This window comes from Ursus americanus, chromosome 19 (genome assembly GCF_024610735.1).
Source record: "Ursus americanus isolate L20-20 chromosome 19, mUrsAme1.1.p, whole genome shotgun sequence".
In the NCBI taxonomy this organism is placed as follows: domain Eukaryota; kingdom Metazoa; phylum Chordata; class Mammalia; order Carnivora; family Ursidae; genus Ursus; species Ursus americanus.
The window spans coordinates 53988555-54011888 of NC_142145.1; the positions used below are offsets into that span (position 1 = coordinate 53988555).

A 23334-nucleotide genomic window follows, 5' to 3' on the forward strand; every position below is an offset into this window, starting at 1 on the left:
TTTTAAACTAACATTTGTTGGGGTGCCTGGATGGCTCAGTCGTTAAGTGTCTGCCTTCAGCTCAGGGCGTGATCCTGGCGTTCTGGAATCGAGCCCCACATCAGGCTCCTCTGCTGGGATCCTGCTTCTTCCTCTCCCACTCCCCCTGCTTGTGTTCCCTCTCTCACTGGCTATCTCTCTTTCTGTCAAATAAATAAAATCTTTAAACTAACATTTGTTGAATATTTTTATGTTCTAAATGCATACACATGCTAATTTATTTAGTCCTTGCAGCAACTCCATGAGAAAATGCCCCATGAAGCTGCTCAGCTCTGTGTCTTCAAGATTGGCAGTGGTCCTGTTGTGGTCCTCCTAGGTAACAGGAGCCTGCACTGACCTCCTCAGTGGTTGGACCCTATCCTCAGTGGTGATCCAGTTCTCCCTGAATTGATTATGGGTTTCTGTGTTCTGGGTCAGTGCGCTGGTCCTCATCCTAATGTAGGGTCTTTCTATTTAAAGTCACCGATTATTTCCTCACACTATTTCATTATTTCAGCAGCCAACTTTTTAAAAATTTATTTTCTTTTTATTTATTTACTTACTTACTTATTTATTTATTTATTTATTTATTTATTTATTTATTTATTTAAGTAGGCTCCATGTCCAGTGTGGAGCCCAGTGCAGGGCTTAGACTTATGACCCTGAGATCAAGACCTGAGCTGAGATCAAGAGTCAGCTACTCAACTGACTGAGCCACCTAGGCCCGCAATTTTTTGTCAATTTTTAAAAATTCTGATAAAATAAAATATTTAAAAAATTCTGATAAAATACATGTAGGATAAAATTTACCATCTTAAACCTGTTTTAAGCATACAGCTCAGTGGTATCAAGTATATTCACTATGTTGTAACCATCTCTACTACCTCTCTCCAGAACTCTTTCTCTCTTCTAAAACTGAAACTCTGTACTCATTAAACAAAAACTTCCTATTCCCTCATCCCCACAGAAACATGAGTTTCAGGTATCCATCATAGTGATTTGACACTTATTTATAACATTTACAAAAATGCTCACCATGATAAGTGTAGTCACTGTATGTCTCCATACAACATTATTACAATAGTGACTATATTCCCCATGCTGTAATTTTCATCCCCATGACTTATAACTGGAATTTTGTACCTTTTAATCCCCTTCACCTATTTCACCCATGGCCCTACTCCCCTGCCCTCTGGCAACCACCAGTTTGTTCTCTGTATTTGAGAGTCTGTTTTTTTGTTAGTTGTTCATTTGTTTTGTTTTTTAGATTCCACGTATAAGTGAAATCATATGGTAGTTGTCTTTCTCTGACTTATTTCACTTAGCACTCTAGGTCCATTCATGTTGTTGAAAAGGGTGATTTTATTCTTTTTAAGTCTGAGTAATATTCCATATTGTGTGTGTTTGTGCGTGTGTATATATATTATATATATCACATTCTTTATCCATTCATCTATCAGTGGACACTTAGGTTGCTTCCGTATCTTGGCTGTTATAAATAATGCTGCAATAAATATAAGGGCGCACATATCTTTTCAAATTAGTGTTTTAATTTTCTTCAGGTAAATACCCAGAAGTGGAATAACTGGATTGTATGGTATTCTTTTTGTAAATTTTTGAAGAACCTTCATACTCTTTTCTGTGGTGGCTTCACCAATGTACATTCTCACCAGTAGTACATAGGGATTCCCTTTTCTCCACATTCTTGCCAACACTTGTTATTTATTGTCTTTTTGGTACTCATTCTGACTGGTGTGAAGTGATATCTCGTTGTGGTTTTGATTTGCATTTCTCTGATGGTTAATGATATTGAGTATCTTTTTATGTGTCTTTTGGCCACTTTGTACGTCTTCCTTGTAAAAGTATCTGTTTAGGTCCTCTGCCGATTTCTATTTGGAATTTTTTTTCTTTGGTGTTGAGGTTTATGAATTTTTTATATATTTTGGATATTAACCCCTGTGTAACCACACCCCACCAAGGGTGGATGATGGCCTGGAAAGACTGAAGAAATGACCCAGCGACAGGGATCAAGCCATAGGTTTATTGGGGGAACTTACATAGAGGATGTCCAGAAGCAGCCAACTGGACAAAGCATCCACTTCTGGAATCTACCTGCAGTAAGCTTTTAAGATTAGAAACTAGCCTAGCAACTATCTGTAGCCCTTCCCTTCCTTGTATAGCCAGTGTTTGAAGGAGATCAAGTCCTGCCATCCAGACACTCTTTGTTACAAGGAGACACTCTGGGTTGGCCACCCTTGGAGCCCCTAACCTTAAACACTGAACAACATGTTCTACCCATTCTGTTTGATGGGAATATAGAAGGAGGACAAGATCTCAAGATAGTGATTAACAGGGACATTCAGGTCATGCTTGCATAAATCACCCTTCCAGTATGTACCATACACTCCTTACCAGATAGATCATTTGTAAATATCCTTCCCCATTTAGTAGGTTGTTTTTGTTTTGTTGTTTCCTTCACTGTCCAGGGCTTTTCAGTTTGATGGAGTGCCAGTTGTTTGTTTTTGTTTTTGTTGCCCTTGCCTGAGGAGCCACATTTGAAAAAATACTCCTCAGACTGATGTCCAAGAGGTTACTGCCTATGTTTCCTTTTAGGAGTTTTATGGTATCAGGTCTTATATTTAAGTCTTTAATCCATTTTGAGTTTATTTTTGTGTCTTGGTATAGGTAGGTGGTTCATTTTTACTTTTTTGCATGTACCTGTCCAGTTCTCCCAACACCATTTAATGAAGAGACTGTCTTTTCCCCATTGTATATTCTTGCCTCCTTTGTCATAGATTAATTGACCACATAAATGTGGGCTTATTTCTGGGCTCTCTATTCTGTTTCATTGATCTGTGTGTCTTGTGGCAGTATCATACTGTTTTGACTACTATAGCTTTGTAAATATAGTTTGAAATCTGTGATTGTGATACTGCCAACTTATCTTTCTCAAGATTGCTTTGTCTCTTTGGGTCCTTTTGTGGTTCCATAAAAATTTTAGGATTATTTGTTTTAGTTTTGTGAAAAATACTATTATTAGTTTGATAGGGATTGCATTGAGTTTGTAGATTGCTTGGGTAGTATGGACCTTTTAACAATATTAATTCTTCCAATCCATGAGCATGGTGTATGTTTCCATTGACTTGTGTCATCTTCAACTTCTCTCATTGGTGTCTTACAGTTTTCAAGGTACAGGTCTTTTACCTCCTCGGTTAAATTTATTTCTAGGTCTTTTATTCTTTTTGATGCAATTGTAAATAGGATTATTTTCTTAATTTCTCTTTCTGCTAGTTCGTTATTAGTGTATAGAAACACTATAGGGCGCCTCAGTGGCTCAGTCTGTTAAGCATCTGCCTTCAGGTCAGGTCATGCTCTCAGGGTCCTGGGATGGAGTCCCACATCAGGCTCCCTACCCAGTGGGGAGTCTGCTTCTCCCTCCCCTGTAGCCTGTTTCCCCCCACTTGTGTGCACGCTCTCTCTCTCTCTGAAATAAATAAATAAAATCTTTAAAAAAAGAAACTGTACAGATTTCAGTGTATTAATTTTGTATCTTGTGGTTTTATTGAATTCATGGATTAATTCTAATAGTTTTTGGTGGCTTTTTTAGGCTTTTCTATGTATAGTATCATGTCATCTGCAAGTACTGACAGTTTTACTTCTTCCTTACATATTTGGAAGCCTCATATCTTTTTCTTACCTGATTGCTGTCACTAGGACTTCTAGTACTGTATTGAATAAAAGTGTGAGAGTGGATGTCCTTGTTTGTTCCTGATCTTAGAGGAAATGTCTTCGGCCTTTCACCATTGAGTATGATGTTAGCCGTGCCTTTGTTACATATGGCCTTTATTATGTTGAGATATGTTCCCTCTATACCCACTTTGTTAACAGGTTTTATGAATGGATATTGAATTTTGTTAAATGTTTTTTCTGCATCTTTTGAGATGATCATATGATTTATATCCTTTCGTTTGTTAATGTGCTATATCATGTTGATTGATTTGCAGATATCGAGACATCCTTGCATCCCTGGAATAAGTCCCACTTGGTGGTGGTGGTGAATGATTCTCTTAATGTGTTGTTGAATTCAGTTTGCTGATAGTTTGAGGATTTTTGCATCTGTGTTCATCAGAGATATTGGCTTGAACTATATGTTTTGCCTAATACAAACAACTTCATAGTTTATGAGCATGTGAAAATTATAAAAAGTATTTTCATGGTGATTCCTACATAGCCACAAAGTCATTATGAATTATAGAGAATAAAAAAGAAGGGCCGGCACCGAATGGAGTTTATTCTCTCAAACCCGTCTGTCACACTTAACTCCATTTCTCCATTGATTTTAAACCTAAATTTTATTTTGTGATCTATAACATAAAAGACTGATTTTTATTAACAACAGACATTATTCTTCCTGCAGAAAATCTATTCCTCGCTGCCGAAGAATTAACAGGATGCTCTCCAATGAATCCCTACATTCTCCCGCATTTAGCCGCTCCAACTCACAAGCCTCCGTAGACAGCACCTCCATGGAGGATTTCTTGCGGGAAATAGAAAGCATTAAAGAGAACAGCATGGGCAGCAGGGGAGGACAGGAAGAGCAGATATCAGCTGAGGTCAAGCCTGTGGATGGTAAGGTGCTGGACCTTTCGTCCCATGTGTTTACTGTCTTTCTTTGTATGCTCTCTCTTATTCTGTTTGCAGGTAGACATCTTTCCAATAGTAGTTTAACAAATGTAATCAGTAGAATTTGGCATACCAGCTAGCAACTCTCACTGATTTGTATCTACTGGACTAGCTTATGGTGGCTTCTATATACAGTGACATGACCAAAGAAGGAGGGCTATCAAAATCCAAATTGATTCTTCACAAACCACTACTTGGGGATGCTGTACCTATCATTGATTTGAGTCATCATCATTTAGCAGACTGAGTATTCTAATTTTGATGCTTTTACATTTGTATACCTGACTATTAATCCCCCCCAAAAAGGGGAGGGAATGCCAGTACAATTTTGGAGAAAAAAATTTTTTGATTTTGAGGCATTTACCAGTGTTAATGTATTTAGGGAATAAATTACCTTGTATCTCTCAAAATAAAAACCCTGTCAAATATACTAATTTTCAGTGAAACTAAACAGAAAATTGAGAACCAAATTAAAAAAAAAAGCTAATTTACTTACTCTTTCTAAAAAGATCTTAATTACTTACCTTGGATTAAAATAGGTCATCTTCATTTGCTACCTAACAACAAGTAAATACATAAGACATCCAAGAAAGACTGAAGGTAGTTTGGTAGTAAGTATCTACCTAAGAATGTTTTCATTAGCCAGTGATTAACCTGGCTAGGCTAGACAACTACCAAGATAGACTGAAACTTTTAAAAAGTTTTTATTCTTGGGGCGCCTGGGTGGCACAGCGGTTAAGCGTCTGCCTTCGGCTCAGGGCGTGATCCCGGCATTGTCGGATCGAGCCCCACATCAGGCTCCTCCTCTGTGAGCCTGCTTCTTCCTCTCCCACTCCCCCTGACTGTGTTCCCTCTCTCGCTGGCTGTCTCTATCCTGTCGAATAAATAAATAAAATCTTTAAAAAAAAAAAAGTTTTTATTCTTAATTCCTTCTTCTATAAGTCTGTCCTTCTTTGGTCTAAAAAATAATAATTTAAATATACCACAATTAGTATATTTCACAAACCATTAGAAATAAAAAGGTCCCACCACACATTGAATGGGAATCCATTCAAGGGAACCATCTCCATTAGTGAAGTGTATTCTTATTCCTTCAACTTACACCCTTACTTTTTGCCTTTTCAGATCCGGAAAGATAGAAACATATGTGAAGGAAAATACCTGTTATTCTTCATCCCTTTTCCTTACTTGCTAACTAGCTATATATATTAAAAAACATGAGTTCATACTGATAACCTTCCATTCCAATTCACCACAACAAGGTTTGTTGTTGTTGTGTTTTTTTCTTTCTGTATTTATAACTCTCTGCTCTAATAATGAGAAACCTAGCTTTTACTACCCTTTACATAAGCCTAGAGTACACAGAAAATATTTTCAGGCTTGCTAACCTAAACTTCTGCAAAAAGCATAGCTACTAACTAGAGTTTAATATTTATTTACAGATTTCTTTCCTTTGAACTATATGCACAGAACTTTAAGTGTACAACTCAGTGAGGTTTGACAAATGCTCACTTTGTAACCTCACAGTAATCAAGAAAGAGAACATTTTAGTCAACTTAGAAAGCGTTTTCATGTTTTTCCAATCTTGTCACTCCCATGACTGGCTGTCTCTGGCCAAAAGCAACCATGGTTCTGATGTTCTTGTGTCATAGATTAGTTTTGGGTTTAGCTTCTTTCACTGAACATAGTGTTTTTGAGATTCATCTGGCACATCAGTAGTTCCTCTCCTTTTTTATTGTGTAGTTTGTATTAGTTTACTCAGGCTGCTGTAACAAAGTACCCTAAAGCCCAGTGGCTTAAAATAGCAGAAATTTATTTTCTCACAGTTGTGGAGACTAGAAGTCAAGGTGTCAGCAGCCTCTCTGAAGATGTAGGGCTCAGTTTGTTCCATGCTTTTCTCTTTAGCTTCTGGTGTTAACTGAAATTCTTGCTGTTCCTGGACTTGTAGATAACACATGCCATTCTCTGCCTCTAGAGTCCCATAGCTTACTCCCTGTATTTTTGTCTTTCTCTTTCTCTTTTTATAAAGACACCCCTTATGTTGTATTAAGGGCCCACTCTACTCCAATATGACCTCATCTCACTTTAGATCTTAATTACCTCCGCTAAAACCTTGTGTTTCAAGATAAGGTTACATTCACAGGTGTTGGTGGTAAAGACCACTATATCTTCTTGGGGGGCCCAATTTGGCCTATAACAACAGAATTCCATTGTGTCAATATGCCACAATTTTTTTTATCTGTTTAACTATTAATAGGCTTGAAGGTTGTTTGCAGTTTGGGCTATTATAAATAAGGCTGCTGTGAACAGTCTTGTGAAAGTCTGAAGATACGTTTTTATTTCTCTTGGATATATATATTTTTTCATAGAATATGTTTAAGAAGAAACTGCCAGCTTTTTTCCAAGTAACTGTGCCATTTTACACTCCCTCTACTGGTATCTGACCGACAAATCTATTGTTTCATATTCTTGCAGTATTTGATGATATTAGACTTGTTAATGTGAATGATTCTAGTAGATGTGTGGAGGTATTTCATAGTGGCTGTAATTACATTTCACTGATGACTAGTGATGTTGAACATAATTTCCTGTGCTTAACTGTCCATTCATATAACTTGCTTTGTGAAATCTTTTGACTACTTTTATTTTTTTATTATTTTTAAAATTTATTTATTTATTTTAGAGAGAGAGAGAGCGAGTGGGGGGAAGGGCAGAGGGAGGGAGAGAGAGAGAATCTCAAGCAGACTCCCTGCTGAGCATAGAACCCAACGCGGGGCTGGATCTCAGGATCTTGAGATCATGACCTAAGCCAAAATCAAGAGTTGGACACTTAACCAACTGAGCCACTCAGGTGCCCGTTGACTATTTTTAAAAGTTGTGTTTTTATTATGGACTTGTATGAATTCTTTATATATTCGGTATACAACTCTTTTGTCAGATTAATGTACTGCAAATATTTTCTCACTCTCTGTGGCTTGTGTATTCATATCCTTAATGGGGTCTTTTAATTGGGTATTTCTTGTTGCCTCTCATTTTTCAGTTGTTTGCAGCTGGCATATAGGAATACAGTTGTTTTTTGCCTCATATTTCATTACCTTTCTATATTAATTTTCTAATATTTGTCTACTAGATTTCTTAGGAATTTATGCATAAAGAAAGAAATCACTTGTGAACAGAGGCAGTTGTACTTTTTTTATTCTGATTTTTATGCTTTTATTTCTTTATCTTGCCTTACTGTGCTGGTAGGACGTCCGGTACAAGCTGAATAGAAGTGGTGACAGCTCATAGCCTTGCCATATTTGCTTCTGTCTGTGATTTTTGTGTTTAAGTTGCTTGTTTTTTTCTATCTTAAGGTGGAAACCTAGACCATTGACTTTACATCTTTAATCTTTTTGAATATGAACAGTTCCCTAGAGCACTGCTTCACACACATCCCACAAATTCTGATATGTTGTATTTTCATTATCATTCAGTTTTAAATGTTTAATGTTTTGTTTTAAAGATTTACAAATGTTTTTGCAGATATATCATTTGTTATTGGTTTCTAAATTAATTGTGTTATGATTAGGTAACAGTTTGTAAGTTTCAACTTTTGACATTTATTTAGACTTATTTTATGGCTCAGCATATGGTCTGTCTTGGCCAAAGTTCCACGTACACTTAAAAAGAACATGTTCTATCATTGTTGGGTAGTGTGGTGTTCTGTATATGCCCACTAGGTCTGGGTGGTTGGTACATTTGATCAAATCTATTGTACCCTTACTAATTTTTACCTAATTTTTCTATTAATTACTGAGAGAAGGTTGTTAAAATCTCCAACTTAGATTGTGTATTTGTCTATTTTTCCCTCTGATTCTGTCATTTTTTTGCCTCATATTTTAAAACTCTGTTATTAGGTGGCATATACATTTATGATTCCTATTCCTCTTTGTTGAATTGGGCCATTTGAACTGACCCTCCTTAATATATTTCTAATACTTCTTGTCTTAAAGTCCTCTTTGCCTAATAATATAGTTACTCTGGCTTTCTTTTTTCTTTTTTTTAAGATTTTATTTATTTGACATAGAAAGAGAGGGCACAAGCAGGGAGAGCAGCAGACAGAGGCAGAGGGAGAAGCAGGCTACCTACTGAGCAAGGAGCCCAATGTGGGGCTCGATCCCAGGACCCTGGGATCATGACCTAAGCTGAAGGCAGATGCTTAACTGAGCCACCCAGGAACCTCCTTTTTTTTCTTTAAGATTTTATTTATTAGAGCAAGAGAGCTCCAGTGGAGGTGGGGGGCAGAGGGAGAGGGAGAAGCAGACTTCCTGCTGAGCAGGGAACCTGATGTGGGGCTGGATCCCAGGACCCCAGGATCATGACCTGAGTTGAAGGCAGATGCTTAACCAACAGAACCACCCAGGTGACCCTCATTCTGGCTTTCTTAAGGTCACTGTGTGTTTGTGGTATATCATTTTATCTATCCTTTTACTCTTTGTCTCTCTTTCATGTTTCTTTGTAGTTTGTATGCATTTGAGCTGTACTATTTTTTTTTTTTAGTGACTGCTCAGGTATTATAATATTTACCTCTAATTTATCACAGTCTATTTAGAATAAATATTACACTTCTTTATATACAATGTAAGGATTTTGAAGCAGTATAATTCTATTTCCCTTCTGGTACAGCACTTTGTACTGTTGTCAAATATATGACATCTACACATGTTATACAACCATCAATACAACATTATTTATATGGACTTATATATTTTTTTATTGTGAAATAAGTTAAAACTTGTAGAAAAATTGCAGATACAATTTAAATAACTTTTTAAAATTTGGAACAATTTGATCATTTGAGAGTAACTTGCCAACCCCTATTATTCCCAAGTACCTTAGGTCTTTACTTATTTATATATATATGTGTGTGTGTGTATGTGTGTGTGTGATATCACCTGTATATTATATGTTTTAGTTTTATAAAATATATGTATGTATACACACATACACTTTTGTCTAGTTATTCTAGCAGTTACTGAGAGGAGGTTATTAAAATCTTCATCTCTGATGGCTATGCATTGTGGATTTGTCTCTCTGGGTTTGTGTAGCCGTCCTCTATATAGTGACAGTATAACTATTAAAATCAAGAAATTATTTTGATGCACTACTGTTATCCAGTCCTCAGACTGCATTTAAATGTTTCTATATTTCCTGTATTATCTTTTATAACAAAAGAATCCAGCTCAGAATCACTCGTTGCACTTAATTGCCATGTTTCCTTTGTTTCTTTACAGTGTAGAATAGTTTCTTAGTTTTTCTTTGATTTTATAACCTTGACATTTTTGAAAATTACAGGCTATTTTGTATAAAGTTCCTCTGTTGGAATTTGTCTGAATGTTTTCTGATGATTCAGATTCAGGCTCTGCATCTTTGGCAGTTCATGATGCTGTGTTCTTCTCATTGCTCCCTATCAGATGGTTTTGACTTTCCCATTAATGAGGATGTCCCCTTGAATCACTTCGGGTGTTATATACAAGATTGCTGCATGTAAAGTTACTCCTTTCATCTTTGTGATCGATACATATTTTTGTGGAAGTTTCTTTGAAACTTTGTAAATACCCCATTCTATATCCAAACTATCAAATTATTTCTTTACATCAGAATGGGCTCCTGGTTTACTTAGTGGGTTATTTATTAGTGGGTTATCTTTCACTATCATTTATTTTTATGTTGAAAGTGTTCCATATTTGATTTAGGAAGCAGCTAGGGAATATATATGTATATGTGTGCCTATATATAGGTGTACATATGCATATATGTATGCATACTCACACACGTACATGTACGCACTTGTATAACAGCGTATACAATGTAATGTATATGTACATACATAAACATTTACATCTATATTTCTATAACTGAAGACATTGAAATATGTGAGTTCATATTTATACCTTCAATTCCAATCTAATACCTGTTAATTCTACTCTTCCCTTTCCATATTTGTGGCTCCCTTCTTAGAAGAAAACTGGCTTCCCCTACCTTAAACCTATATATTTACATGGTCAGTCCCTCCATGTAGTATCAATTTCCTGTCGTTTTCAGGCTCGCCCTGGTCATCCCACTTGGGCTCCAGCATCCCAGTCTGCCCTGGTCCTCTGCATAACCTGCCTTGCTGTGCTCTAAGGAATGTCTTTAGGCTTTAAGATTTAATTTCGGGGGAAGAGGAAGTAACCATATGACTTTTAAAGAAATCAACGTCTGCATTTTTAACATTTCCACTACTTCTTTTTTATATATCTGGTATCCATTTGATGTCTTTTCCCTTAAGCCTAAAGCGCTTCCTTGTGCATATATTACAGAGCAAGTTTGCTGGCCGTAAACTTCTTAGTTTTTATTCATGTGATAATGACTATTTTACTTCGTTCTTGAAGGGTATTTTTGCTAGACATATCATTATTGGTTGACAGGTTTTTATTTTCATTGAGGTTGTTCTAAATGTCATCTTACTGTGTTCTGACCTCAACTGTTTCTAATAAGGAGTCAGTGCCTTCATATTGTTGCTCCCTGTATGTAATCTGTTGCCTTTGACTGCTTTCAAATATTCTCTCTTTCTGGTTTTCAGCAGGTTGTCTTTAGATGCTTAAGTGCAGTTTCTTTTGTATGTGACCTACTTGGTATTAGGTAAGCTAGCTGGTTTTTCAACAAAGTTTGGAAACTTTTGGACATTATTTCTTCACATACTTTTTTTTCGGTACTACGTCTCTCTTCTCTGGATGTCAAACTGTATATGTGTTACAATACTTAACATTCCCAGTAGGTCACTTGGGCTCTGTTTTAAATATTTTAAAGTACATTTCTGTCTTTCAAATTGGATAACTTCTATTGTAATCTTCAAGTTTACCAGCCCTTTCTTTTCAAGTCTCTAATACACTGTTAAGCCCTTCCAGCAAGTTTTTTACTTAATGTATTTTAATTTTAGTTCTATAATTTAAATTTTAGTTCTTTTAGTTTTTTTTTTTATATTTTTCATTTCTTTGCTGAAATTCTCTGTTCACTCATGAGAATATTTTCCTTAAAGTCCTTGTCCAATATCAGAGTCATCTCAGAGTTACTTTCTATTGATGACCTTTTCTCTTGCCAAGTTAGTCCATTTTTTTGGTTTTCTTATATCCTAGCTATTGGATATAATGCAATATTATAACATTTTTGATATGTTTGAGAGACTGTATCCCATTATCTTCCTCTAAAGGGAGATAATTTCCATTCTAGCAGTTAACTTGGTTGGACTCATTCTCCCAACACCATCTTTTCTGCTCTATGTAGCTTTGCTCATTTATTTTAGCCATTTGGCTGCTGTCTTTCAGTAGGATGCCTGGAGTTTCACATACACCTTTTTGGTTTCATGTTTAGGCAAGGATTTGATGAAAGTTCATGCACAGATTTTGGAGTTTGCTCTGGTGTGGCTCCCTCCTAACAGGACTATGCCCCTCACTTTCCAGATATCCTAATAATCCCATACTCAACCCTCTGACTCTTGAAATAAATATGACTATGATTCTCTGTTTATGTTCGACACACTCTGTATAGTGTAAGGATTGTAAGATGACCTCAGTTGAAAAGTTGTGTAGATGTAAATCTCACACAGTACATTTCCTTGTATCAAAATTTTTCAGTTTCTTGCCTACACTTGGTTCTTCTCCATTACCCTCAAATATTTATTTTATGTACTTAGTTCAGAGTTCAAAATTGTTATACACAGAATTGTTATTTCTATACAAGCTACTCTACCTTTACTGGAAGATTTTATTCCCTTTTTTTGATATCTTGCTCTAACAAAGCTTACAAACCTGGTGGATTTTCAGTACAGAATGGTATGTATGATAGCTCTACTCATTTTTGAAAGTTGAGGTTTTTCATTCATTTTCTGACTTAGAATAATTATATATTTCAACTGAGATTTAATTAATTAATTCACAAATATTTGTACCTACTCTTTGCAGGCAACGTAAGATGTTGGTGTTAGAGTTGTAAACAAAGGCAGAGATGTTTCTGGCTCTAATGGAGTTTCTAATCTAGGAGGAAAGAAAATAATTAATGAAATGATATTACTAGATGTATGCTGAGGGAAAAATTATTTGAAGGAAAAACACACACAGCAGGATTAGGATGGGTAACAGTAGGACCTGACCTTGACTGAAGGGTTCAGAAAACAAACAAACAGAAAGACTTCATTGAGGAAGAAGTGAATAAACTGAGATCTGAAAGATTGAATGGCCAGTAATTAGGGGACCAAATGGAAGGATTGGCATGTCCAAAGGCCTTGTAACAAAATACAGCATGGAGCTTTTGAGGAACCAAATGTAAGCCAGTACTGCTAGAGGGGGAGAATGAGGAGAGCATGGTACAAGCTGTGGACAAGAAGGTCAGCAGCTTAATGTCTTGTGGGCCACATTGAGGGTTTTATTCTTAATCCCAAGAGCAAGGAAGAACTGTGGCATTACTTTAGAAAAGGGCTTATCCTTGTATTTGGAAAGGTCTAATTTAGTTACAATATGGAGAATGGATTAGAAGGGGAGCCCAGAATGGGAGAAACAGCTGGGAGCCTACTGCAGCAGTTCAGGTGAGATATGATGGTAGCTTGGACCAGGGTGAGAGCAGAAGAGATAAATAAAGTAGGAAATTTTTGAGAAATAATAAGGAGTTGATATCAAAAGGACTTGGTGATAAATTGGTTTTGATGTGTAGAAGAGGGAGATGTCAATAATGTTTCCTAAGTTTCTGTGCCAAATTAGATGGATGGTGGGTTTCATTTACTGAAATGTGGAATACTGAAAGAAGCCACAAGTTGGGAATGAAGACTATGCATTCAGGTTTGAACATGTTGAGTTTGATATATGATTTGATAAGAGTCGAGTAGATGTTGAGTAGGTAGTTGGATATATGGAGCTGAAATTCAAAGGTGTGTTCTATGTGGAAGTTATATATTTGGCAACTGGAGTGATTAACACAGGGTTGCAATGTCCATAATTTAGCAATAGTAATACTGATCTCTACTCTAAGATATTTCTTTCCTATGGAGAATATATATTCTGCAGATTTCTGTACTCTGAGTGCAGGGATTTAGACCATCCTCACCCCTAGCGTATGTTAACTCCAATTACTCCTTCCTTCTATTCTTCGATTACTGTTGACAGAGGTAGAGGGAGGAAAAATTCCAATTTTTAAAACTTTAATATTAAACTGTATTTGTAAATTTTGTCTTAAAAATGAAAATCCTAAGTCTTAAGTAAGGGAAGATTTCAGAGTCATAGCTCACTAATTTAAAAGATTTATTATTTTAGATTAAGGCTAGTAAGCTTACGTTTACCTTTGCATTTTCTGTTAAAGGGATAGCTAATAAAGGAAATGAATAATACAAACAAGATAGCAAAGAAAAGATTGACTAGCTAAGAAATTAAACTGTAAAGTACATTTAGAAGGCTTTGTTCATATACCAGTGATGCAATAATGTAACCAGAGTCCAAGAGTCTTAGACTGATGACTTGACAGGCTCTTTACAAATCAATCTAATCTGCTCTTTAAATAAATCTCACTGAGGCAATGCCTGTTTAGCATAGTTCCCAGAGATGTATGTGTAGTGAATTTTCTGTTACATGATTTGTTATTCTGAATTTTTTAAATTATTTCTTCACATCTAATTTACAATAGCAATTAACCTTCATTTTGATGAATTTCAATTTTTTTAATTGCATTCTGAGAAAAAAGGGAAAGATTACCTAATGCTCAGACTTATGGAGAAAAGTAAGAGAATGAATATCTGTTGAATTCATCCTCTGTTCAGATTCTTTGCCATCTCATGAATAAATTGATAAAACAGTCCTCATAGCCACCTGATACATTTTATTATTCCCTCCATTTTGCTAACAGGACAGAAACCTAGAGATATCAAAAAACTTTCCAAAGCCATTCACTAGTAAATGGTTGCATTGGGATTTAAACCAGCATTTGAGTGTTTAAAAAACCCTTTCCTGTACCACTAAGCCACTCTTTTTCTATTACAGTTTTAGTTTAAATATTCATATTTTATTGTTTGAGATTCGATGTCCAGATATGGCTTATATTTAACTCTCTGGTGAAGAAAATTACCTTACTAAATTTGCCAATTAACTTTTACTGTACTGGAAAACACTTTAAAATTTGACTTATTTAAAAGATGTCGCACGGGGTGCCTGGGTAGCTCAGTTAGTTAAGCATCTGATTCTTGATTTCGGCTCAGGTCGTGTCTCAGGGTCATGGGATCAAGCCCTGTGTCAGGCTCCAAGCAGGGGAGCCTGCTTCTCTCTCTCTCCTTCTCCATCTGCCCCTCCTCCCACTTGCACGCAGGAGCGTGTGCTCTCTTTCTCAAATAAATAAATCCTTAAAAAATATCATACGGATTTTTCACTCATTCCTGTAGGCCTTTCCCACAATTACTCTGGAAAAAAGGATGGTGTCTTTTTTTTTAATTGAAGTATAACTGACATATGACATATTAGTTTCAGGTGTACAACGTAATGATTCAATATTTGTATACATTGCAAAGTGAACAACACAATAAGTCTAGTTTACATCTATCAACATAGTTACAGACTTTTTTCTTGTGATGACAGTGTTTAAAATCTACTCTCTTAGCAACTCTCTAATATTGCAATACAGTATTATTAACTATTACTATCACTGTGCTGTACAGTACATCCCCATGACTTATTTATTTTGTAACTGGAAGCTTGTACCTTTGGTTCCTTCACTTATTTCACCTACCTCCCACCTCCTGCCTCTGGCAACTACCAGTCTCTTCTCTGTATCTATGAGCTTGTGGGCTTTGTTTTGTTTTTTAAGATTTCACGTAGAAGTGAGATCATATGGTATTTGTCTTTGTCTGGTTTATTTCACTTAACATGCCTTCAAGGTCCAAGATGGCCTTAATATAGTGTTTATTGACACTTCCTATTCATTGATATGCACAGGGCTGTAGATATACACGTCATCTAATCAAATGCAGAATGTTCTAAGCTTTTCTTGGTAATGTTATTTTTCAGAAGGAGAACTTGAAGCGGAGTGGTTGCAAGATGTCGGTTTATCAACCCTGATCTCGGGTGATGAAGAGGAGGATGGCAAAGCCTTGCTCTCTACGCTGACTCGAACCCAAGCAGCTGCAGTGAAAAAGAGATATAATACTTACACTCAAACCATGAGAAAAAAGAACAAGCAATCTATTCGGGATGTCAGAGACATCTTTGGAGTCAGTGAATCTCCTGTAAGTAATGAACATGGCTCAGAATTTTGGCTTGATTAGGGGTGAGGGGGAGAACATGAAGAAAATATTAGAAAAAGCTGGCCATCCTGCTCTTTTAGAGAAAACTAAAGCAGACAGCAGAGTGCAAAATTTTACAAATTTGAAACTTAAGTGGTCATTCCTTATCCCCCCGTCTCCCTTAACACTAAATTTATTCCCTTATTTGTTGAGTTGAGAATAACTTATATGGTAATGGAGCAGATCTTTATGGCTGGGATACACGAGAGTTTACTTAAATCTAGCACTGTGTGGAAATTCTGTGGACAGGCAAAGGACTCCCAGAGGAGTGGGTCCAAAGTATTTTAAGCAAGGGGTAAAAAGTGAAAGATACCAGCATTAATTAAGTGGGCAAGAGAATGATTCAGAAAACCATAAGGAAAGCATCACTTGTTTTCTGAGAAATGGCTGGTTGAAATTCCAGCTCACCCTTAGCAATTCTGTGGCCACAATTTTACTTCTGAGGCTATTACTCATGTTCTCCTATTGCTCTGTTTTACTACTAGCCCTGCTCATTTATTCCTTCACTTATTGCATCATTGAAATCAGTTGAAATAATTGAAATCAATAATTGCATCAGTGATACAACCAATATTATTGGATTCATTCTCTGTGCAAGATCCTATATTAGGTTCTATGCAGATAGGATTCTTGGAACTTTGGGGATATATGGGAAAAAAAAGAAACTTGATATTCTGCTATAGTTACAGACAGTTACCTGGGGAAAGTTAGCTAATCACTCTGATTTACATTTCTTATGTGTTTAATGTGATATCAATAATGACATAAATTAAAACTTCAAGGATATTGGGTGGCAGGCTTGGTTGAAGGCACCCTCCAATTTGAGTTACTTTAGGTTGTCTGTAAGTCATGTCTTCTCTTAGATATATTAATCACACTGGGTAGTTGTCAGAGTAGCTCATATTTCCGAGTTAACCTTTGCGTTGGTGCTAATAATGCCCTAGAATAGCACCTGTCCTTTAGAGCTCTCTAATGATGGAAATGATTTCTGTGCTGTCCAAACGGACAGCTAGTATGTGTCCAATATGCAGCTAGTGTGAATAAGGAACTGAAAATTTAATCTTATTTAATCTTAATTGATTTAAATCTAAATTGCCACATGTGGCTTGGAGCTAATGTGTTGAGCAACGCGGTTCTAGAATTTTCTGTTGTACAAAATTGTATACCTGAGGCGCAGTGCATTTTTAGTTCTGTGCTGTTTTAACTTTCATCCTAGTTGAAACCTGTGTCTTTATGGAAGGCAAGATTTTCTATAGCTGTAGTTGAGTAAAAGTGACACCCACAACCTGAGGCAAGGGCTTCAAGCATGTGAGTCCTGGCCAAGATGCCTATCAAAGAAAAGGTTTACCCTGCTGGTTTAAATTCCCTGGGTCATTTCACATTTATCTCCCAGATCATTTCAAGAGATTCCTAAGAACTTGGTCTTTATGCTTCCTTTCCCATTTTTGTTTCCAGCTACTTCAGACTAAGATTTTTCCTCTTCCCTAACAAACTGCAAAATAGGAGAGGATCTATAGCTTCTCTGAATCCTGCAGGTACTCAAGAAGATGCACACAATGCATCTTTAGGTTTCCTCAAACTTTGGACTTCTAGTCACATAGAAACAGTGTTCTTCCCTCTTTTACTTAGACCCTCAAGGGAAATATAAAGTGGGCACTTATTCATTGGGGCTTTAAGTGTAAAAGTAAATGAAGGGTGTCTTACTTTTCCATAATATGCGGGTGCAGGAAACTGGGTTTAACTCCAGCAAAGGTAGAGAGAGGACCACATTTGTGGTGGGCAAGGGGAATGGCTCTGGGCACTCTTTCTACTGTCCATCTTCCTCTTCTCCCTTTCACTCTTGCCGCTGAAGCCCCATTCCAGAGTGAATAGAGATTGCAGCAGGGAGAGTGGCTGTGGGTGAAGGGAAGGCCGTATATTCCAGGGAGTAGAGGTCTTGCACTATATCGAGAAGTGCAGCATCTGGGAGTCAGTGAAAGCCTGCATTGTATATGTGAGTTCAGAGTTCAGATTGTTCTTCATCAAAATTATAAAAAGCCACATTAAGCTAGCCTTTAAAGAAAATACGGTAGGGCTTTCTAGGGAACATGGCGGAAAAGTAGGGAACCCTTGTTTCATCTGGAATTCAGCTAGACTTCTATCAAATCATTCTGAACCCCTATGAATTCAACCTGAGATCTAAGAAAAGAATTGCTGAAATTCTATAAAGAGAAAAGCGACCACTTTTTGCAAGGTAGGAGGTGCAGAGACACGAATCTGAGGAATTTATCAGAAGATAAACTGCGGCAGGGAAGGAGCCTCCTAAGCCAGCTACTGGAAAGTGATACAGCTGCGGAGTTCAAACTCAGAACTTTTAGAAGTTTGCTCCAGTGAGGGACATCCCTGCCTGAAAAGTGCTCAGGTGGCAAAGCAGGGCAGAATCTTAGATGGGACAGTGTGGTCTCAGGATCCCCAGGATCAGAGAAAGAACGGGGGTGCCTGAATGCAGCAGAGTTTCCAAGCATTGTAGCCAGGAAGCCAGCTACAATCAGCAGGCATGGGAGTGGGATCTCAGCTACGTGTTGCCATAAACAAGGAACCACGGCACAATCCTGCAACTGCTCTCTAAGCAGGGGCCCAGTAAGTGACAACCAGTCCAACATGCTGCTCCTTTCTCCAGGAGGAGTGGCAAGGGTTCTCGCAGGATCAGGCAACTCTCCCCAAGCAGGGGCCCAGCGAGCTGGGGGGCCATGATGAGACTCCCCGCTCCCCTGAGAGGATTTGTCTGGTTGTGCACTGCAATTCTGCAGAGTTTAGTGCACACAAAAGGGACCGAGTGCTTTTCCCTGAGGGTGCACTGAAGAGTGGGGGCAGCAATCGTTCGGCAGATCAGGACACTGCCATTTTTACTTTTTTTTCATCCTCTAAAGAAGTGCAAAAAGCTTTCAGGGAACAAAAGCCAAATAGAGCAACCCAAAGCAGCTTACACTGAGCCCCACTGCCTGGCAAGGGGTGGTACAGCTCTGCCCAGGCAAAGACACCTGAGGATCAGTGCAGCAGGATCCTGCCCCAGAAGTCTAGCAGGAACATCAGGCAAATACCAAGTTTATGGGTCACACAGAACTGAAAAACTCCTGCGAGAGGGGAAATTAGTGTATAGAATTCAAGGTTTTTTTCATGAATCTTTCGTATTTCAGTTTAAAATTTTCTTTTACTTTTTTTCTTTTCAACTAGTTTATTTCATCAACTCTTTGTTTTTAAGGCTTTTTAAAAATTTTTCATTTTTACATTTACAGTTTACAGATATATTCTTCATTTTTGGCTCCGTTTCATTGTATTCAGTTTTATTTTTGTGTGAATATATGTATAAATTTTTCTTTCTTTACAATTTTGGGGTTTAGTGTCATCTAACAAACATACCAAAATACACCCAGGATCAAGTGGATTACCCTGTTTTGTCCACCTGTGAGATTATATTCTCTCTTCTTTCCCTTTTTTCTTTCTCTTTTCTTGTTTTGTTTCTGACCTCTTCAGATTTGTCTAGTGTGTATTTCACTGGGGTCGTGGTAGATATTTTTTATTTTGTTCTCTAGCTCATCTATTCTTCTCTGGACAAAATGACTACAAGGAGAAATTCACAATAAAAGGAAGAACCAGAGGTAATACTTTTTGCCACAGATCTAATCGCTATGGATATAAGAAAATGTCAGACCCAGAATTCAGAATAACAATTATAAAGTTACTAGGTAGGCTTGAAAAAAACATAAAAGACACTAGAGAATCTTTTAGTGCAGAAATAAAATCTAATCAGGCTGAAATTAAAAATGCTTTAACTGACATACAATCTAAAATGGATGCTTTAACAGCTAGGGTAACTGAGGCAGAAGAGAAAGTCGGTGACATAGAAGACAACAAGAGGACAAGAGAGAAAAACAGCTAACGGACCATGAGGGGAGGCTATGAGAAATTCGTGTTACCATAAGGCAAAACAATATTAGAATTATTGGGGTCACAGAGGAAGAAAAAAGAGAGAGGGCGGGACAAAACGTATATTTGAGCAGATCACAGCTGAGAACTTCCCTAATCTGTGGAAGGAAACAGGCATTCAAGTCAGGAGGCACAGAGAATCCCCCTTCAAAATCAATAAAAATAGGTCAACACCCTGACATATAATAGTGAAGATTGCAAATTTCAGAGATAAAGAGAAAATCCTGGAAGCAGTTCCAGAGAAGAGGTCCTTAACATACAAGGGTAGGAACATTTGACTGGCAGCAGACCTATCCACAGAGACCAGGCAGGCCAATAAAGGGCTGGCATGATATATTCAGAACAGGGAACCCAGAAATGGACCCTCAACTCTATGGTCAACTAATCTTTGACAAAGTAGGAAAGAATATCCAATGGGAAAAGGACAGTCTCTTTAACAAATGGTGTTGGGAAAATTGGACAGCCACATGTAGAAGAATGAAACTGGACCATTTTCTTACACCATACAAACATAAACTTGAAATAGATGAAAGACCTAAATGTGAGACAGGAATCCATCAAAACCTAGAGGAGAACACAGGCAGCTACCTCTGTGACCTCAGCCACGCAACTTCTTGCTAGACATGTCTCCAAAGGCAAGGGAAACAAAAGCAAAAATGAACTTTTGGGACTTCATCAAGATAAAAAGCTTCTGCACAGCAAAGGAAACAGTCGACAAAACTAAAAGGCAGCCTATGGAATGGGAGAAGATATTTGCAAATGACCTATCAGATAAAGGGCTAGTATCTAAGGTCTACAAAGAACTTATCAAACTCAACACCCAAAGAATAAAAAATCCAATCAAGAAATGGGCAGAAGACATGAACAGATGTTTCTCCAAAGAAGACATCCAGATGGCCAATAGACACATGAAAAAATGCTCCACATCACTTGGCATCAGGGAAATACAAATCAAAACCACAATGAATACCACCTCACACCAGTCAGAATGGCTAAAATTAGTAAGTCAGGAAACAACAAATGTTGGTGAGGATGTGGAGGAAGGGGAACCCTCTTACACTGTTGGTGGGAATGCAAGCTGGTGTAGCCACTCTGGAAAACAGTATATAGGTTCGTCAAGAAGTTAAAAATAGAGGTACACTATGAGCCAGCAATTGTACTACTAGGTATTTACCCCAAAGATGTAAATGTAGTGATCCAAAGAGGCACCTGCACCCCAATGTTTATAGCAGCAATGTCCACAATAGCTGAACTATGTAAAGGGCCAAGATGTCCATTGACAGATGAATGGATAAAGAAGATGTTGTATATATGTATATATGTTGTACACACACACACACACACACACACACACAATGGAATATTACTCAACCATCAGACAGGATGAATACTTAACCATTTACATCAATGTGGATGGAACTGGAGGGTATTATGCTGAGCAAAATAAGTCAGTCAGAGAAAGACAATTATTATAAGGTTTTACTCATATGTGGAATATAAGAAACAGCATAGAGGATCATAGGGGAAGGGTGGGAAAACTGAATGAGAAGTCATCAGAGAGGGAGACAAACCATAAGATATTCTTAATCACAGGAAACAAACTGAGGGTTGGTGGACAGGAGCTGGCTGGGGCGATGGGGCAACTGGGTGATGGGCTGTAAGGAGGGTCGTGATGTGATGAGCACTGGGTGTTATATGCAACTGATATATTATTTAACTCTACATCTGAAACTAATGATATACTATATGTTGGCTAATTGAATTTAAATTAAAAAAATATGTGGTATATATACCATATATCAGGCCTGATAAACATCTTCACACATTTTCTTCCTAAAAAATTCAGCATCTGTTTCTGCAAGTGGACTTGGAAATTTCTTAGAAACATACCTAAACTTTTTAAGTTTTCTCTCTGAATTTGACAGCATAAATACCAGTTCCCCTCTCCCTCTTCTTGCCGAAAGTACCTGTCTGTCCTCATCTGTCTCTTCATTTGCTTCTGTCCTCCTTCACTTCCTCCTTCCTTCTATGTATGTGTGTGTGTATTTCTGTGTATTTCTGTGTGTCTCTCTCTCCCCCGCCCTCCATCCTCTCCTACTCTTTATTTTTTTGACATAATTTACGTACAATAATAGAACAGTCACCTAAAGTTTCCATTTCACTTTCTTAATGAGGATTTAACGTTGAGTTTCATTAGGTAAGTTTGCATTGATTTTAGACATGTGAATCTGATCCAGTGTACTTACCTAATGAAGATATAAATTCAGTAATTTAAAAGATGGGTAGGTAGATTATGCTAGTCTTTTCTTAATTTTTTGCACATTGAATCCCATGCTTGGAATAATTTTTCTCCAGAATTTTGGAGGTACTTGTCCATTGTCTTCTCTTTGCACTGTTGGCTGTGGGGAAGCACAGTATCTCTACTGATCTCATTCCTTTATATACCAGTGTGAAAGCCTTTTGAGCCTTATGTTTATTGTTGGAACCTTGCATTTTTACCAGTTTCACCTTTTTATACCACCTCCATCCTAGTCCCTGTATTTGAACCCTTTCAATATGAGCGCTCAGTCATTCTTTAGGTTCTGTATATTGTCTTCTAACATTTAAAACCAGTACTTATTCCCTTCTTTTTCTCCCTTATCACCTCCTGAAACTCCTATTAGATGAGTGTTGAATTGTTTGGATTGAACCTCAGTGTCTTTTAAATGTTCTCTTATTTTCCAAGCTTTATTTGTGTGTATGTTTGTTCTGCATTCTTGCCTGTCCTTTCAACTTCTTTTTTTATAACAATAATTTGGTCATGGTGCTATCAATACTTCAGCCTTTCATTAATTTTAAGAAATTTTAAAAAGATTTTATTTATTTGAGAGAAATAGCAGGAGAGAGGGAGAGAGCGGATGAGCAGGGAAGAGAGGAAGAAGCAGCCTCCCCGCCGAGTAAGGAGCCCGATGTGAGACTCGATCCTGGGACCTTGGGATCATGACTTGAGCCGAAGGCAGATGCTTAACTGATTGAGCCACCCAGGCACCCTAATTTTAAGAAATTTAACAGTCATGTTGTTAATTTCCTGAAGCCTCTCCTTTCCCCTGACTTCCTCTATATCTTAGTGTTCTCTTTTTTCACACTCTGAAGGTACTAAATTAAAGATCTTTTTTTTTTTTATTTATTTATTTGACAGAGAGAGAGACAGCCAGCGAGAGAGGGAACACAAGCAGGGGGAGTGGGAGAGGAAGAAGCAGGCTCATAGCGGAGGAGCCTGATGTGGGACTCGATCCCGGAACGCCGGGATCACGCCCTGAGCCAAAGGCAGGCGCTTAACCGCTGTGCCACCC

General features: G+C 37.5%; 1 protein-coding gene across 5 annotated transcripts in view; it reads left to right on the top strand.

Moving 5' to 3' along the window:
• The window catches only part of ARHGAP28 (Rho GTPase activating protein 28), a 197342-nt gene that overhangs the window by 100200 nt on the left and 73808 nt on the right, over positions 1–23334 (top strand). For all 5 annotated transcript variants that reach the window (XM_087869965.1, XM_087869966.1, XM_045781953.2 and 2 more), the window contains exons 2-3: positions 4436–4647; positions 15762–15979. In XM_087869965.1, the coding sequence (XP_087726091.1) occupies positions 4436–4647; positions 15762–15979 (430 nt within the window). The remainder of the gene's footprint in view (positions 1–4435; positions 4648–15761; positions 15980–23334) is intronic.